The 17,855-nt window shown below is 45.7% G+C and overlaps 1 protein-coding gene across 2 annotated transcripts in view; it reads right to left on the bottom strand.

Annotated features, from left to right (window-relative positions):
• Positions 1–4,199: 4,199 nt before the first annotated feature.
• trim25 (tripartite motif containing 25) overlaps positions 4,200–17,855 on the bottom strand; it is a 41,660-nt gene continuing 28,004 nt past the window's right edge. Inside the window, exons 8-10 of one of the 2 annotated variants that reach the window (XM_088000788.1) lie at positions 11,931–11,999; positions 11,402–11,455; positions 4,200–9,546 (exon numbers count right to left, since the gene is read on the bottom strand). In XM_088000788.1, the coding sequence (XP_087856914.1) occupies positions 9,020–9,546; positions 11,402–11,455; positions 11,931–11,999 (650 nt within the window). In that variant the 3' untranslated portion in view covers positions 4,200–9,019. The remainder of the gene's footprint in view (positions 9,547–11,401; positions 11,456–11,930; positions 12,000–17,855) is intronic. The other variant, XM_088000789.1, reaches the window with a different exon arrangement.

Here is a 17,855-nt window from a genome sequence, read left to right on the forward strand (position 1 = left end):
TGCCTGCTCCTTGGATGCTGCCTGACCTGCTGCGCTTTGCCAGCAACACATTTTCAGTTCCTTAGGTATTAATGCAGGAAGTACAGCTGTTCACGGGTGGCACTCTGTCGGATGGCATTGGTTTCCCAACTTCAGACAAGTATTTGTACCCATAGGTGGTAGTGAGCAGAAAGCAGACAAAACGTGCCCAGAAACCCTAGCCACTCTTCCCCAACATCAAAGACATCTTGGAAATGACTGCCAGACTACTCGGGAGAAAGTGAGGACTGCAGATGCTGGAGATCAGAGTTGAGTGTGTGGTGCTGGAAAAGCACAGCAGGTCAGGCAGCATCTGAGGGGCAGGAGAATCGACGTTTCGGGCAAGAGCCTTTCATCATAAATGACCCCTTGGCATCATGGTAGCCCACGAACCCACCAACACACTAAAACAGCAGCTAATTAACATAAAAGATCCTATACAGACAACAAGCAAAACATACAATTTTTGCAAGACATTTTTTAAATGTAACAAACACTAGCCACCAGGATAAATGAACATTAACTAGCCACAAAATGACATGACCCTCTCTCACTAGTATCCTCACATACCACTTTGGGACAAAACGTCCATCCTAGGATAAGCAAAACGGAGACATACACGAGAATTCCTAGAAGCATGGCATTCTAACCGGAACTCTATCAATAAACACACCGGTTTGGACCCTGTCTACCACCCTCTGAGAAAAAGAACAGGAAATGACACCACCGACCCAAGGAAACCTAAACATACAAATAAGAGTGCAGGGCAAGACACCAGCGCTTCACCGGAAGCTCACTGATGATGTTACCTAGTATGGTGACAAAACGGCTGAAAACGAACCTTCGAGTTGAGCGAGAAAAATTGGATCCTGTCTATGTGGAGTTTGCATATTCTCTCTGTCTGTCTGAGTTTCTGCTGGGTGCTGTAGTTTCCTCCCTCAGCCTAAAGATGGGCAAGTTAGGTGGATTGGCCTGGTCTGCACAGGCTAGGGAAATGCAGGGTTACAGTGAAAGGGTAGTGGGTGGGTTTGGGTGAAATGCTGTTTGAAGGGCCAAATGGCCTGTTTCCATATTGGAGGGATTCTATGACAGGTTTTTTAAAAAGCTTAAGGGAAACACCGAGAAGTTGAGAAAGAGAGCGAGTTTTGTTTCGAGCAGCTGTGAAGTCCTTGCATAATTAATAGAATTGAAAGATCATCTCCATAATGCTGACCATCAAACTACCATTGTTACAAGGTAAAAACAATAACTGCAGATGCTGGAAACCAGATTCTGGATTAGTGGTGCTGGAAGGGCACAGTGGTTCAGGCAGCATTGAGGAGCAGTAAAATCGATGTTTCGGGCAAAAGCCCTTCATCAAGAACACAGGATGAAGGGCTTTTGCCCGAAACGTCGATTTTACTACTCCTCGGATGCTGCCTGAACCACTGTGCTCTTCCAGCACCACTAATCCAGAATACTATTGTTACAAAATCCATCTTGCTATATCAAACATATATATAATCATCTATCTGCCCACCCTGACCCTTAGCTGATGAATTAGTACTCCTCCATATTGAACAGCACTTGGAGGAAGCACTGAGGGTGGCAAGGGGGTGGTGAGGGAACCAACAAGGAGGGAAAACCATACTCAACCTCCTCCTCAACAAACCACTCAGTTCCTGATGTCATTACAGCCTTGGTTCAAACATGGATGACTGAGAGAATCCCAGAGGTGAGGGGAGTGTGACAGCCCTTGACATCAATGTCATGCCTGCAACATAGGAAGGTGGTTATGGCTGTTGGAGGCCTGTCATTTCATCTGCAGGAGTTCCTCAGGGGAGTATCCTGGGCACAACCAACCACCTTCAGCTGCTTCATCTCTGATCTTCTCGGCAGTCTGTATATGTGCAGGGATGGTGGTTTCGAGGGTGGGAGTTGAGAATGACAGGTTCCCAGGTCAGCATCCTTGGAGTAAGGGAAATAGTGTACAAATCAAAGGAGTTTATGGCTCAATGTTGACTAATTCATCAAAAATAAACTATATCTGTTTCACTAATTTCCTGTAAGGTTGCTTTGCTTGGGCTCTTACACCACATCACAAAAAAGCACATTGCATTGCATTGGGTCAGGAGGATGGTTATTCCCAGTAAATCACTCAAGTAGTAGTCTACCTGCTATGATCCAAATAGGGCCCTTGTGGAGGGAAACTTACTTTCCATGGTTGCTTGTGACTTCTGCTTTCTCTCTTTACCCCTACATGACCACCTAACTGCGGTAATGCTTATTTTTAGCCCAGCCCACATGTGAGACAAGGTGTGCAAATCTTTATTTTTTTTGCAATAGTGTTTATTTTTCCCCTGCACCCATGGTGTGTGTGTGCAGGTGAGATGCACAGTGAGAGATACAAGGTGTACAAATCTTTATTCAGTATCGACCACCAGGAAGATAGGAAAACACCCGGGTGGCCAGTGACAAACAGTGCCCTTCACATCAAGGGACAGTGCTGTGTGATCAAAACAGTGAAGGGGAGGGTAGGGACTAAATCAAAATAGAGTTGGAGGGAGAAATGATGCACTCCACTCCCTGCGGCGCCCACCTCTCCCTGAACAACTCCAGGGTGTTGGCCGACCCCGCGTGCTCCTTCTCCAAGGACACCCGGGCTCTAACGTAACCGCGGAAGAGGGGCAGGCAGTCGGCCCTAATGAGCCCCTCCACGGCCCGCTGCCTCGACCTGTTTACAAATCTTTATTCAATTTCCATCACCAGGAAGAAAGGAAACACTCGAGTGGCCAGTGACAAGCAGTGCCCTTCACATCAAAGGGCAATGCTGTGAGATCAAACTGTGAAGGGGAGGGCAGGGATTAAATTAAAATAGAGTTGGTGGGGGAAATAATGCACTCCACTCCCTGCGGCACCCACCTCTCCCTGAACAACTCCAGGGTGTTGGTGGACACCACATGCTCCTTCTCCAGGGAGACCCAGGCTTTAACATAACCATAGAAGAGGAGCAGACAGTCGACCCTAACTACCCCCTCCACGGCCCGCTGCCTGGACCTGTGTATGGCCAGGCCCAGGAGCAGACCCACAAGAATGTACTCTAACCTACCCTCTCTCTTCCTCCTCAAGTGCTCAAAGAGCAGGAGCATGGAACTGAAATGCAACAAAAAAACAAAGTTAAAATCAAAAAAGGGAGTGCAAGCACCCACACCCAATATACACGTGGTCCACAGACTTCACAGCAATCTGCGGTTGCAGGGGACTGCTGCATGCAGCACCCTCCACCCCAGCTCCCTGAAAGGGGGAGGACTCCCGCGTAGAGAACCCTCCACTGGGGATCCCCACCGCCCGGTGGCAAATGGGCACGCCAAGGCGTGTCCGGACGGTGGATGAGGGAGAAGAGGTGGACGGTGTGCAGCAGCAGTCGATACAGGGCTCACCGTAATACGTCCTTAAAAGGGACAAAACTAAAATTCCAGAAGTGGCTCAGGTTGTGGGGCACAGGCTCCCGCGGGAAGTATGGGACCTTAGGGCTGATGTGAAATTCCGTCCGGGCTGGGGTGAGCGCAGATGGGATCCCACCGCACACCTGAGCGTCCTCCAACTGGTGCACTACGTCAAATGGCAGTGGTCATGAACTGGACTTCTACCGCTGCCCTATCTTGTGCTGAGAACACATCAGCCAAGTGTTTCTTTAACTTCATAATTTCTGTTAAACATTTACTGCAAAGCTGTTTGGGGCTACTGGCAGCCATTTTTGTTATACTGTCATGGGGCAGCCTTAACAGCCCTTTTCCCAATGAAAAGATCCCCAAACCCCACTTAGTTCCAGTCTCAGCAGTGAGGCAGTGTGTGCAAGCACCGTGCCTCAGGGACAGCCAGTTTGTGTGAAGGAACCATAACCCAGTGTGTTTGTGTGTGTGTGTGTGTGTTTTGGGTCCCACTGCACAGAGTCAGTGTGTGTGGGACACATACCCCAGCGAAATGGTCTGATGACAGAATGAACATTGGCCCCAGAATGTACTTTTGCTCCCAGCCCAGTTTATTGCCTACCATTCATTTTCCACTTCACAACAGTTCTTACAAATTGTCATGTTCCTTTCTCTTGAAGGCAGATAGATATTGAAGGCATACTTAGTGTACTTGAACTCAAGACCCCCCTCTGCACCAGCACCCTGAAGATGCAGAAAGGAGTCTCACACTCTACTTTGGAATGTTTATTTCATGATTTTTCAGTATAAAAATAATTGCAGTCCATCCATGAAAATCTGTTTCTCCAACTATTATTTATCACAATCAGTAAATTACCCTTTCCCCAGGCACAACCCAACTAACAGCTTCAATCATTCACTCAAATCAATTACAAATATCATCCTCATTCATTAGCACTAGTTATAGTTAACAAACACTTAATTTCTACTGAGGGGCTTGGGATCACCTCAGTCCTCTCAGGCAAAAATGGATGACCTCAACTTTCCCTGTGTTACATGATTACGTCACACTGACCAGGAGAGAGTATGTATTTGCTGGGTGTGGGATGGAAATTTACCCCTCGAATATTACAGATAACCTCTCCATTTGTAGAAATGCCTCCAGCTGTACAATGACTGAAGACATTGTGATACTTGAATAGTAATGAGTATTTCTGTAATACATAAGATGAGAAATTGAATAAACTGCGGTTTAAATGAAGCCAGAATATTTCAATAACTCCCCTTTTGCTAGTTTCTTAGATGCAGAAACAATTGCACAAGTGGCTATCTTATTTTGAAAAGAGTTTGAATAATAAGACACCCCCCCCCCCCCCCAAGTAATCAATAAAATAAATTATATTTTCAAAGGTTTAAGTTCTGAAACAAATGCCTGCATTTTAAAGTGATGGTCACTGCATTGATGTGATTCTGCTCAAGAGCTGGGTCATGAAGGAGAGAACTGGAGCTGAGAGCATGGAAACCTCCACAACCAGACTGAATTAAAAAAAACAATGTTTCAACACTGGGCAAGGGAGCAAGCACAAGCAACTGGTGAAAGTGGCAATGGGCAACATTATAATAGGCACTGGAATAGTTTAGGGAGAAAGTGAGGTCTGCAGATGCTGGAGATCAGAGCTGGAAATGTGTTGCTGGACACAGAACATGTCCACTCAGGTCCACGCACATGTGTTTGCTCCAGTCAAACCTCCCACATTTCCACATCTGAGTCCATCACTGGAACACTATTCACTGCTCCTTCTAGGTTCCCCTTCAATACATTATTTCATTCCAGTTCGATGGCAGCAAAGTTTCACCTTCTCCCCACTGCATAGAGAACAGGTTTCTTCCAAATCCCTACTGGACTTTTCGGGGAGTCTCTTATATCAACAGCTTCTATTTCTGCTCTCCTCTCTCTCTCCCCCCCACACACCAAACAAGGAAGAATTCTTTCAGTATCCATCAAAACATTTCATCATTTTAAAGACTCAACTAGATACAATAGGTAGCTACTACTCACACAATAGTACAGGTGTGGTCTGACCAAGGTTCAAGCCAAGTTTAATGCAATCATCAGACTTTCCAACTGGAAATACAGTTTTATGACCTTACTAAACTATTGTCACTGTGATTGGCATATTTTGTACTCTGGAATTTAGTCTGGATACAACCCTTTCATATTCTTATCCTTAAAATCAATATGCAACCAGTTTTGCCTAAATATATTCCCTTACATTTCAGTGTTGAACTTCAGTGTATTTCTTCCCATTCTACCCAGAAGTGCAGTCCCACACAGCGATCACAGACGTCTTTAACCCTAGTGCCCACTAGCAGTAACCAGCTGTGGTGCCAATTAAATATCTACAAGCAAATCAGAGTGAACAGTCAAAGGTGTGTGTGTGTGTGTGTGTGGTGTGTGTGCGCGTATACACATAAAGGTGTGGGGGATTAAATCAAAACGGGGCCATGGGGGAGATAAGCACTGTATCCTTGAGGTACTTCTTTGAAGGCATCGACAGCACTGATGGATACCATGTGCATCCTCTCCAATGACACCCAGGCACAAACTACCATGGAAGTGAGCCCTTTTTTATTAAGTTTATTAATGCCCCTTGTAATTGGCTTCAGATTCTCCTCCTCTACTCTCTACCCCAGTCTGGCACATCATCATTTACAGTTCCAAGATTAATATCATGTGACACCAATAAATGGTGCACAACACCAACATAACCAGGAATGGGCACTGATAACTAATAGTCGTGTAACTAGCTCTAGTAAATGACACAACCAGGCATAATCAATGTGACTAGAATCTGGTACCAGAATAATTAGCACAGGGAACCAGTCTATCCATTACTAGGCACAGCCATAACCAGCAGACTGCAACCAAACCAGAGCTAACTAGGCATTGCTGTAACTAGCACTAAGTAACCACACCTACATTGATTGGCACAAAGATAGCAGTAGATTGTGCAGAATAGTCAAGGTGATGAACTCCTGGGTATCATATGGGTTAATACAGCCTGGATATTTAATTGCTGATTTAAGATTTAACTTTTAGCTTTTACTGGTAGAGGAAATGAGTTTTGGAGCCACAAGGTCATGCTGCAGCTGCACAAACCTCTGGTGCAGCCACACTTGGAGTATTGTGTACAGTTCTGGTCACCGCATTATAGGAAGGATGTGGAAGCTTTGGAAAGGGATCAGAGATTTACTAGGATGTTGTCTGGTATGGAGGGAAGGTCTTATGAGGAAAGGCTGAGGGACTTGAGGCTGTTTTCATTAAAGGGAAGAAGGTTGAGAGGTGACTTAATTGAGACATATAAGATAATCAGAGGGTTAGATAGGGTGGACAGTGAGAGCTTTTTCCTCGGATGGTGATGGCTAGTATGAGGGGACATAGCTTTAAATTGAGAGGTGATAGATATAGGACTGATGTCAGAGATAGATTCTTTATTCAGCGTAGTAGGGGTGTGGAACGCACTGCCTACACAGTAGTAGACTCCCCAACTTTAAGGGCATTTAAATGGTCATTGGATAAACACATGGATGATAATGGAATAGTGTAGGTTAGAGATGGGCTTCAGATTGGTTCCAGGTCGGCGCTGGAATGTTTATGTTCTATTTAGCAAGAGTAAGTTATGGATTTGTGCCGGACAGGTGATCATAAAAAGGAGATGGTTATTCAGCACATTGCGCCAGCTCCACAATTCAATCTGATCATGGCAGTTTGAACACTTCAATGCCTTTTACTCAGGCCATCCCCAGAGTCCTATAAACCACTGGGAATCAGAAACCTATCAAACTCTATCTTAAACATACTCAAAGACAGAACCTCCACAGCCCTGTGTGGTAGAGAATTCCAAAGATTCACCACCTTTAATACTACTTTTCATTCTGGACCCAAGTGATATTCCTGTTATTTTTAAATTGTGGCCCTGGTTTGAGACTCCCAAACCAAGGGAATTCTCTTACTTGCTTCTACCCTCGCTATTCCTTTAATTATTCTGTAGGTTTCAATGCGATCACTTCACATTTTTCAAACCTGTGGAGAATACAGAGCCAGTCGGTCACTCTCCCTTGACAGGACTATGCTGCTCTCCCAGGAACAAGACCTGGTGAATCTTTACCGCACTCTCTCTACGGCAATAACAACTTCCCTGACATAAGCAGACCAAAACTGCACACACTACTCCAGGATCAAAGCCCTGCAAATGTGGAATGGAAAATATGAATTGTTCCCTTACACTACATCATTGAAAGGCAGTAACTCCAACATCACAGCTTTCCTCTGGCTGTTTGACATCATGAGAGCAATGCCCCTGATCTCTAGCCTAGCAGCTCCACACACTCACCACCCTGAGAACAGTCTTTAGGCCCTGTCCCTCATCAAGATTTTCAACCACTCAGAACATTGAGAGAGATTAGATTTTTTTTTAGATTAGATTACAGTGTGGAAACAGGCTCTTCGGCCCAACAAGTCCCCACCGACCCGCTGAAGCGAAACCCACCCATACATTTACCCCTTACCTAACACTACGGGCAATTTAGCATGGCCAATTCACCTGACCCTGCACATCTTTGGACTGTGGGAGGAAACCGGAGCACCCGGAGGAAACCCACGCAGACACGGGGAGAACGTGCAAACTCCACACAGTCAGTCGCCTGAGGCGGGAATTGAACCCAGGTCTCTGGCGCTGTGAGGCAGCCACCGTGCTGTTTTGGATATTGTCCAGGTGTTGCTGCAAATGCTCCGATGTTGGAGGGTTCAGAAATGCTGAACAACCAGCTACTATCTTCACTTAACCTCATAGGAGGAATAGGTCATTCAGCCCCTCTAGCCCGCTCCACCATTCTGATTGTGGTCTCAACTCTACGTGAGCCTAGACCCCACTGTGAAAACCCATCCAACACTGCTATAAATAGCTTCAATGACCCAGCCTTTTCTCTGAGGAGGGGAACTCCAAAGATACATGACCCTCAAAAGATTTCTTACTTCTGTCTTACACACTAACCCTAATTTTTAAACACTCTATATTCTAATTTCTCCCACAAGAGCAAATACACTGTCAGCACTCTTCTTGCCAACTCCCTCCAGGATGTATAAGCTGCAATAAGACTACCCCTCACTTGAAACCCTGACAGACTTGTCCAATAATTGTGTGAATGAGGTTTGGCCTCAGACATGGCTAAGAGCTCATCTCCAAATGAGGATGTACTCAGACTGGGGTCAAGGCCACAAAGTGAACTGTCACTCCAATACAACTGTGCAATTCACAAATGCATTACCGATGAAGTAGAAACAAAATAGTATGGGATGCTAGAAATCAAATAAAAACCACAATGCTGGAAAAGTGCAGCAGTCAGGTGGCATCTGCGGGGAGAGAACAAATCAAATCAAAACTTTACATTTTGTAGTTGTTTCCCAGACAGATGTGACCAGGCCATTATTGTTGGATTATCATTTTCTCCATACTATATCTTAAAAGTAGAAATCTAAATGGTGAGGATGGGCTACTGGAGTAATCCAGAGCCACACAAAGCAGAAACATTTAGAACTGAACCAGGGAGAGGGTGGTGCCAATGTTGCCCAGCCAGAAAGCAGGAAAAACCCGGCCTTGAAACTCTACTTCGTAATAAAACAGCCTCATCATAGAGTCAGTGACTGAATAAAAGGCCACAATCCCTTGGTTATAGTTGAGATGGACTCCTATGATTCTGGGCTGAGAGACATGCAGGATAGCTTCCTGGCCTCTGTGCCAAACAGACAGCTTCTGGCCAAAACTCTCCAAGCACCAGCTCAGTGGGCTCCTTCCTAGACGACTCCTACTCCCTTGCCTATCCAGGCTGACATAAGCAAGCCCAATTGCCCAGAAATTGCTGCCCTCGTTGTTCACTTCCCAGTAATGGCAGCCGCTTGAGAAACTCTGCAGCCCGAGGACCTGCACACAGTTGACAAACCTCCCAGGATGGTCAGGGTAGGGCTGTAACTGGTCGGCCACACTCAGGTGGGTGTACTCGTTACGCACGAGCAGCTTCTTGTGCGCAGTCCGGTGATCAAAGGTGATTTTCGATTTATCTGCAGAAAAACCAGAACAAATCCTCATCATTCAATACAGTCACTGCTGTGGAACAGGGAGAGTTACGCTGCAGGCAATGGCCTCGTGGTATTACACTGGAAAGTTAATCCAGATACTCAGATAGTGGGGACTTGGGCTTGGATCCCACCACACCAGATTGTGGAGTTCGCATTCAGTACAACAGAATTGCATTCAATAAAAATCTGGAATTAAGAGTTTCATGATTATCACGAAACCATTGTCAATTGTTGGAAAAGTTGAAACTTTATTGCTGGAACAGCACAGCAGGTCAGGCAGCATCCAGGGAACAGGAGATTCGACGTTTCGGGCACAGGCCCTTCTTCAGGAATGAGCAGAGAGTGTTCAGCAGGAGAAGATAAAAGGTAGGGAGGAGGGACTTGGAGGAGGGGAGTTGGAAATGTGATAGGTGGAAAGAGGTCAAGGTGAGGGTGATAGGTCGGAGTAGGATGGAGGCGGAGAGGTCAAGAAGAAGACTGCAGGTCAGGAAGGCGGTGCCAGGCTGGAGGGATTCGGCTGAGACAAGGTGGGGGGAGGGGGGGATGAAGAAACTGGTGAAGTCCAAGTTCATCCCCTGCGGTTGGAGGGTTCCCAGTCGGAAGATAAGACGCTCCTCCTCCGACCGTCGGGTTGTTGTGGTTTGGCGGTGGATGAGTCCAATGACCTGCATATTCTCGGTGGAGTGGGAGGGGGAGTTGAAATGCTGTGCCACAGGTTGGTTGGGTTGGTTCGTCCGGGTGGCCCAGAGGTGCTCTCTGAATCGCTCCGCAAGTAGGCGGCCTGTCTCCCCAATATAGAGGAGGCCACACTGGCTGCAGCGGATGCAGTATTCGTCCGGGTGGCCCAGAGGTGCTCTCTGAATCGCTCAACCAACCCATGGCACAGCATTTCAACTCCCCCTCCCACTCCACCGAGGATATGCAGGTCATTGGACTCATCCACCGCCAAACCACAACAACCCGACGGTCGGAGGAGGAGCGTCTTATCTTCCGACTGGGAACCCTCCAACCGCAGGGGATGAACTTGGACTTCACCAGTTTCTTCATCCCCCCTCCCCCCACCTTGTCTCAGCCGGATCCTTCCAGCCCGGCACCGCCTTCCTGACCTGCAGTCTTCTTCTTGACCTCTCCGCCTCCATCCTACTCCGACCTATCACCCTCACCTTGACCTCTTTCCACCTATCACATTTCCAACTCCCCTCCTCCAAGTCCCTCCTCCCTACCTTTTATCTTCTCCTGCTGAACACTCTCTGCTCATTCCTGAAGAAGGGCCTGTGCCCGAAACGTCAAATCTCCTGTTCCCTGGATGCTGCCTGACCTGCTGTGCTGTTCCAGCATCTGCAGACCTCACTTTCTCCTCAATTGTTGGAAAACCCAATCAGATTCATTCACATCCTTTACAGAGGGAAATCTGCCATCCTTATCCAGTCTGGCCTAGATGTGACTCCAGACCCACAACAATGTGGTTGCCTCTGAGCAATTCGGAATGGGCAATACATGACAACCCAGCCAGAGATGCCCACGTCCTGTGGATGAATGAGAAACAACATGTCTGGGTCACAATGATCAGAATCCAAGAAATGGACAGACATGGGAACTGTAAAGCACTGCCTCAAATCCACTGTCACAATGAAGCTGGCCATGTGAATGGGGCAGCCCACACCCCACTTCACCTGATCAGTCCACCCACTTCAGCTTCGCGTCCTCACTAAACCTTGCCACTAACTTTCCCACGGAGGGGAGGTCATTGTGAAGCAGCTGAAGGAGGTTGGGTTTAGGGAGAAGTGGATAAGGAGGAAGGGGGAAGGAGAGAGAGATTGTTCTGGGTGATACTCACACTGCAGCAACTCGCATCGAGTCATCGGTAACGTAGCAACATTAAACGGTTTTTCTGTGGGGGAAAAACACAGATACATTTTACTCTCTCACATTTGTGTTGTTACAACTCAGAAAAGTGAAACAACTTAAACAGACTGATGGATTTTCAAACTTGGGCAGATTCTGTTAACATTATCACAAACACACCATTGAGCTTCACACAGCATCAGCAAACATGGAATTATTCACACTGTAACACTGCACACATGGGTGAGAAGTGGGGAACAAATTAATCTGATAAAAGCATGCTCTGTGAGGAAGGCTTTGACCAGCAAAAGCACAGCACACACTTCAGCGTCAGAACCCCAGAACATGACATCTGCAAAGATGAGACATCAAACACACTCCCAGACTGCTTGTGCAGATGCACAACATCCTATTGCACCATTAACAAAGGCAGCACAGTTCCCCTTTCAAACCACAGTCATGTATCCATCACTAAACCAGCAACGTGGGGGTTGTCAGAGAGTGTTATATCTGTCACTTACTGTACTCCTCTGACTGCTCGGCACCTGAACCATGCTTTTGACTGTTTGATGCTTTAGTCTTGGTTGTCTCTGTGGAGTTTGATGAGAAATTATTAACATCTGGAATGGGCTACAATGGATCACTTTATACTATTTTTCTCCCAAATTACCTTATCCACCAGCGTCACTCACCTTTACTCAATACCATTAGATAGTGATCAGGAAGCTTAGCTGGTTTCCCATCTGTCTGTCACACACAGGAATAACAGTACAATAAACAAGAGCAACGCTCAGTTGGGAGAGATCCAAACCCCAGCAGAACCCCTCCCAGAATTTGAAAAGGCTAATGAAAATATAATCAGTGTCAAAGTGTGAACTGAATGAGGGGGATTGGATCCAGTGTTTTGTTCACTTTAAAGTTGTAAGGAACTGTAAGGATTTCAGGTTCAGAGTCAGAGATATACAGCAAGGGAACAGACCCTTTAGTCCAACTTGTCCTTGCTGACCAGAAATAATCTAGTCCCACCTGCCAGCATTTGGCCCATATCCCTCCAAACCCTTCCTATTCATTTACCCATCCAAATGCCTCTTAAATGTTGTAATTGTACCAGCCTCCACCACTTCCTCTGGCAGCTCATTCCATACACGTACCACCCTGTGTGTGAAAATGCTGCCCCTCAGGTCCCTTTTATGTCTTTCCTCTCTCACCCTAAGCCTATGCCCTCTAGTTCTGGACTCCCCTACCCCAGGGAAAAGACCTTGTCTATTTACCCTATTGCCCCTCAGAGTCATACAACATGGAAACAGACCCTTTGTTCCAAACTAAACCAGTGCCACCTGCCTGCTCCTAGCCCATACCACACCACACCTTTCCTATTCATGGACTTATCCAAATGTCTTTTAAATGTTGTACTTGTACCCACACCCACCACTTCCTCAGGAAGTTCATTCCACACACAAACCACTCTTTAAAAAAAATTGCCCCATGTCTTTTTAAAATCTCTCTTCTCTCACCTTAGAAATGTGCTTCCTAGTCTTGAAATTCCCCATTTTAGGGAAAAGTCAACTACCATCAACTCTACCTATAGAGAGTGTACATGTGTGAGCGTGAGTGTAGAGTGGTCTAAGTCTGTGAGAGGATGCATGTGAGTGTCTGTGTGTGTATAGTGCAATGGTGGTCACCTGCAGTGTGATATGTCTACACTCACATACACACTCTCTTTCTCACACTCACAACCCCCCAATCCAGACAGGCAGGCAGGTAGGCAGAGACACACACACACACACACACACACACACACACACACACACACACACACAACCCCCCCAACCCAGGCAGACACACAAATACACACACACATACTCACTCTCACACTCACAACCCCCCAACCCAGGCAGACACACAAATACACACACACACTCACTCACTCTCACACTCACAACCCCCCAACCCAGGCAGACACACTCACACTCTCAACCCCCCAACCCAGGCAGTCACACACGCACATACAAAGACCCACATGCACACATATACATTTGTGGGGTGAATTTGTACTTGCAGAGTTCCATTGTACTTTGCTCAAAAACTGCATGAATTCATGTAAGACTCTGTTATCTCACTTTTTACATTAGAATCAGCCTAAACATTATGGCATAGACAGAGAACATAGGGGGCTAACACCTTCAACATATTGTCTAGCTAACACCAATTGTTACAGTTAACCCGAGAATGTAACTTTTTTTAAAAAAGTTTTGTGATTTACACATGAAAGAAGTGAAACTATCATGGTATTCAAACAGATGAAACACTCAACAAACAATCAAGGTATTTTTCAAAGTAATTTCAGTTACATCACTCTAAATTTTTGCTATAAATTCTGTGCCTTACAATTGAGCCCTCCACGACCACCTGATGAAGGAGCGGTGCTCTGAAAGCTAGTGCTTCCAATTAAACCTGTTGGACTATAACCTGGTGTTGTGTGATTTTTAAACTTCGTACACCCCAGTCCAACACCGGCATCTCCAAATCATGATTTTATAAACCTCTATAAGGTCACCCCTCAGCCTCCAACGCTCCAGGGAAAACAGCCCCAGCTCTCCCTGTAGCTCAAATCCTCCAATCCCAGCAACATCCTTGTAACTCTTTTCTGAACCCTTTCAAGTTTCACAACATCCTTCCAATGTCTCAGTATTCCAAAAGTTGCCGAACCAACATCCTATACAGCTGCAACATGACCTCCCTACTCCCATGCTCATTAATTGACCAATAAAGGACTTGAGGGGGTTTCAAGGTAGTCAGGAAGGAACTGAAGAATGGACTTAGGAGAACAAGAAGGGGGTATGAAATAGCTTTAGTGGGTAGGATTAAGGAAAACCCCAAGGCGTTCTACACTTGTGAGGAACCAGAGGCTGGCCAGAGTGAGGGTTGGGCCGATCAGGGATAGTGGAGGGAACTTGTGCCTGGAGTTGGAGGAGGTAGGGGAGGGCCTTAAATGAATACGTTGCTTTAGTATTCACTACTGAGAGGGACCTTGACATTTGAGGACAGTGTGAAACAGACCAATATGCTGGAACAGGTTGATATTAGGAAGGAGGATGTGCTGGAAACTTTGAAAAACATCAGTATAGATAAATCCCCTCGGCCAGACAGGATATAGTCAAAGGTGTGGTGCTGGAAAAGCACAGCAGGTCAGGCAGCATCTGAGGAGCAGGAAAATTGACATTTCGGGCAAAGGCCCTTCATCAGGAATGGATTCATTGGAGAGGATTCAGAGACACAAGATTAATGATTTCTTGCAAACCCATAATTTGCTTCGAGATAGTCAGCATGACTTTGAGGGGGACAGGTCATGCCTCATAAACCTTAATGAATTCTTTGAGGATGTGACAAAACACATTGATGAAGGTAGAGCAGTGGTGTACATGGATTTCAGCAAGGTGTTTGATAAGGTTCTCCATGGTAGGCTCATTCAGAAAGTAAGGAGGCATGGGATACAGGGAGATCTGGCTGTCTGGATACAGAATTGGCTGGCCCATAGAAGACAGAGGATAGTGGTAGTGGATGGAAAGTATTCAGCCTGGAGCTTGGTGATAAGTGATGTACCACAGAGATCCATTCTAAGACTTCTGCCCTTTATTATTTTTATAAATGACTTGGATGAGGCAGCGGGAGGGTGGATTAGTAGGTTTGCTGATGACACGAAGGTTGGTGGAGTTGTGGATAGTGTGGAGGGCTGTTGTAGACTGCAACAAGACATTGACAGGATGCAGAACTGGGCTGGTAAGTGGCAGATGGAGTTCAACCTGGAAAAGTGTGAAGTCAATCACTTTGTACGATCAAATTTGAATGTAGAATATAGGGTTAAAGACAGGAATCTTGGCAGTGTGGAGGAACAGAGGATCTTGGGGTCCATGTTGGCATGTTGGAATAGTGTTCAGTTCTGGTCGCATCATTATAGGAAAGATGTGCAAGTTTTAGAGAGGGTGCAGAGGAGATTTACCAGGATGCTGGAGGAAGCAGTGAGGGTGGTAAGGGGACAAACTGTACCCTGGATTGGGAGGTGGGATTTCAAAGTCCACCACCAAGAGTGGCTCAGGTTGGTTTGGTCCGAAAGGATAAAGCTGCAAGACTGGGTCTGCAGGTGGGGGTGGTGAGGGAACCAACAAGGAGGGAAAAACATACTCAACCTCCTCCTCAACAAACCACTCAGTTCCTGATGTCATTACAGCCTTGGTTCAAACATGGATGACTGAGGAGAATCCCAGAGGTGAGGGGAGTGTGACAGCCCTTGACATCAATGTCATGCCTGCAACATAGGAAGGTGGTTATGGCTGTTGGAGGCCTGTCATTTCATCTGCAGGAGTTCCTCAGGGGAGTATCCTGGGCACAACCAACCACCTTCAGCTGCTTCATCTCTGATCTTCTCGGCAGTCTGTATATGTGCAGGGATGGTGGTTTCGAGGGTGGGAGTTAAGAATGACAGGTTCCCAGGTCATCATCCTTGGGGTAAGGGAAATAGTGTACAAATCAAAGGAGTTTATGGCTCAATGTTGACTAATTCATCAAAAATAAACTATATCTGTTTCACTAATTTCCTGTAAGGTTGCTTTGCTTGGGCTCTTACACCACATCACAAAAAAGCACATTGCATTGGGTCAGGAGGATGGTTATTCCCAGTAAATCACTCAAGTAGTAATCTTGCTGCTATGATCCAAATAGGGCCCTTTTGGTACATGGGAAACTTACTTTCCATGGTTGCATGTGACTTTTTAATCTCTCAACCAGGATAGGTAAGGAAGGCCTCATAATTAGTTTGAAACCTTTCTTTTTAATAATTCAGTAATTGATATACACAATCTTTATAATAGTTTATAATCTGTATCTGATTATCTTAAAGAATATTAATTAAAATGTATTTGTATTACAACTGATTGATTAGAAAAAGACTTAAGAGGTGACTTGATAAAGGTGTACAAGGTGATGACAGGCACAGAGAGAGTGGTCAGAGTAGATGTGTTCCCAGGGTGGAAATGGCTATCACAAAAGGGCATAAATGTAAGGTGATTGGAGGAAAGTTTAGGGGCGATATCAGAAGTAGGTTCTTTAGAGTGCACTGCCAGCAGTGGTAACAGACTCATATGTTAGAGACATTTAAGCAACTCTTGGATAGGCACATGGATGACAGTAAAATGAAGGTAGGTCAGTCTGACCTTGAACAGGATAAAAGGTCACAGAACATTGAGGGTCGAAGGGCCTGTATTATGCTGTTATGCTCTGTGCTCGAAGCGCCTGCGACTCTGCTTAAGGGTTTTGAAGATTCTGTTGAAAAGAATGCAATTTCCTATTTGGAGTAAAGTTACATTAAGTTTTATGAAGCTCCAGTATGACAGGGGAACTCAGTCAGGTTTACAACCTGCAGTATGTGGGAAATGGGAGATGCTCCTGGCAGTCTAGGTGGCCACCAGTTTGACCAGCTGCTGGTACAGCAGTGTGTCTGCCAGGCTGGAAATTGCATGTGCTGTTAGTGGGAATTTCACTTCACTTTGCAGGGGAATGGGGTAATGGAGTGGAACAGAATGGAGGTGACACACAGGCAGATGTAGAAAAGCTACATCAGTCTAACAGGCAGAGCTCAGAGTCCAGCATGGCTGCACTGTATTTGTTTTAATGTAAGTTATAGAGTAAGGCAGTTGAGTTTAAGGTGCTGTTTACAAATGGGAATGTGCTATCATTGCTATCAGAGACATGGTTAAGGGAGGAAGGGGCAGATCTGGGCCAGGTCAACATTCCAGAGTCTAGAATCTTCAGGCAAGACAGGGAAGGGTGGAAAAATGGAGATGGTTCATGATGTTTATCAAAGAGTCAATTACTGCATGAAAAAAATTTTACCATGTAAAGCCCCTCAACTGAGGTCATATGGATAGTATTAAAACAAGGAGGGAGCAATCACCTTGCTGGGGGCATACAACAGATCCACAAAACAGGTAGGCAGCTATAGAAGGGAGATACATCGGTAAATCGCAGGGAAGTATATAAATAAATAAACAAACAGCTGGGGATTTCAACTTTCCTGATATTAAATGAGAGAAACTTGGAGGTGGTGAAATTCTGAAACTGTGCCCAGAAAGTGTTGTTTTCCTTTGTGCGGACTTCCAAGGTCCATATGAGGCAATGACCTTTGGAACTGGAACTTTGGAGCAGCTCTGTATGCACAACCTAGGAGCAGCGTTGTCCAGGAAAGCCAGCACTTAGAAAGTGCAACCACACAGATTATAGCACTAGACTGAATTTTAGTGAACGAAAGCTGCCAAGTGGCCAAAGTGTCATCAGGTCACCATTTTGATGATAATGACTGTAAGAAAGATTTAAAAAGTCGTGTTGGAAAAGGAGAAATAAATGTTCTGAATTTTGATAGGACGAGACAACTTTTGGCCATCACAACTGTT

This window comes from Chiloscyllium plagiosum, unplaced genomic scaffold, assembly GCF_037043375.1.
Source record: "Chiloscyllium plagiosum isolate Xiang-an unplaced genomic scaffold, Cpla_swu_hap1 HiC_scaffold_25, whole genome shotgun sequence".
In the NCBI taxonomy this organism is placed as follows: Eukaryota; Metazoa; Chordata; class Chondrichthyes; order Orectolobiformes; family Hemiscylliidae; genus Chiloscyllium; species Chiloscyllium plagiosum.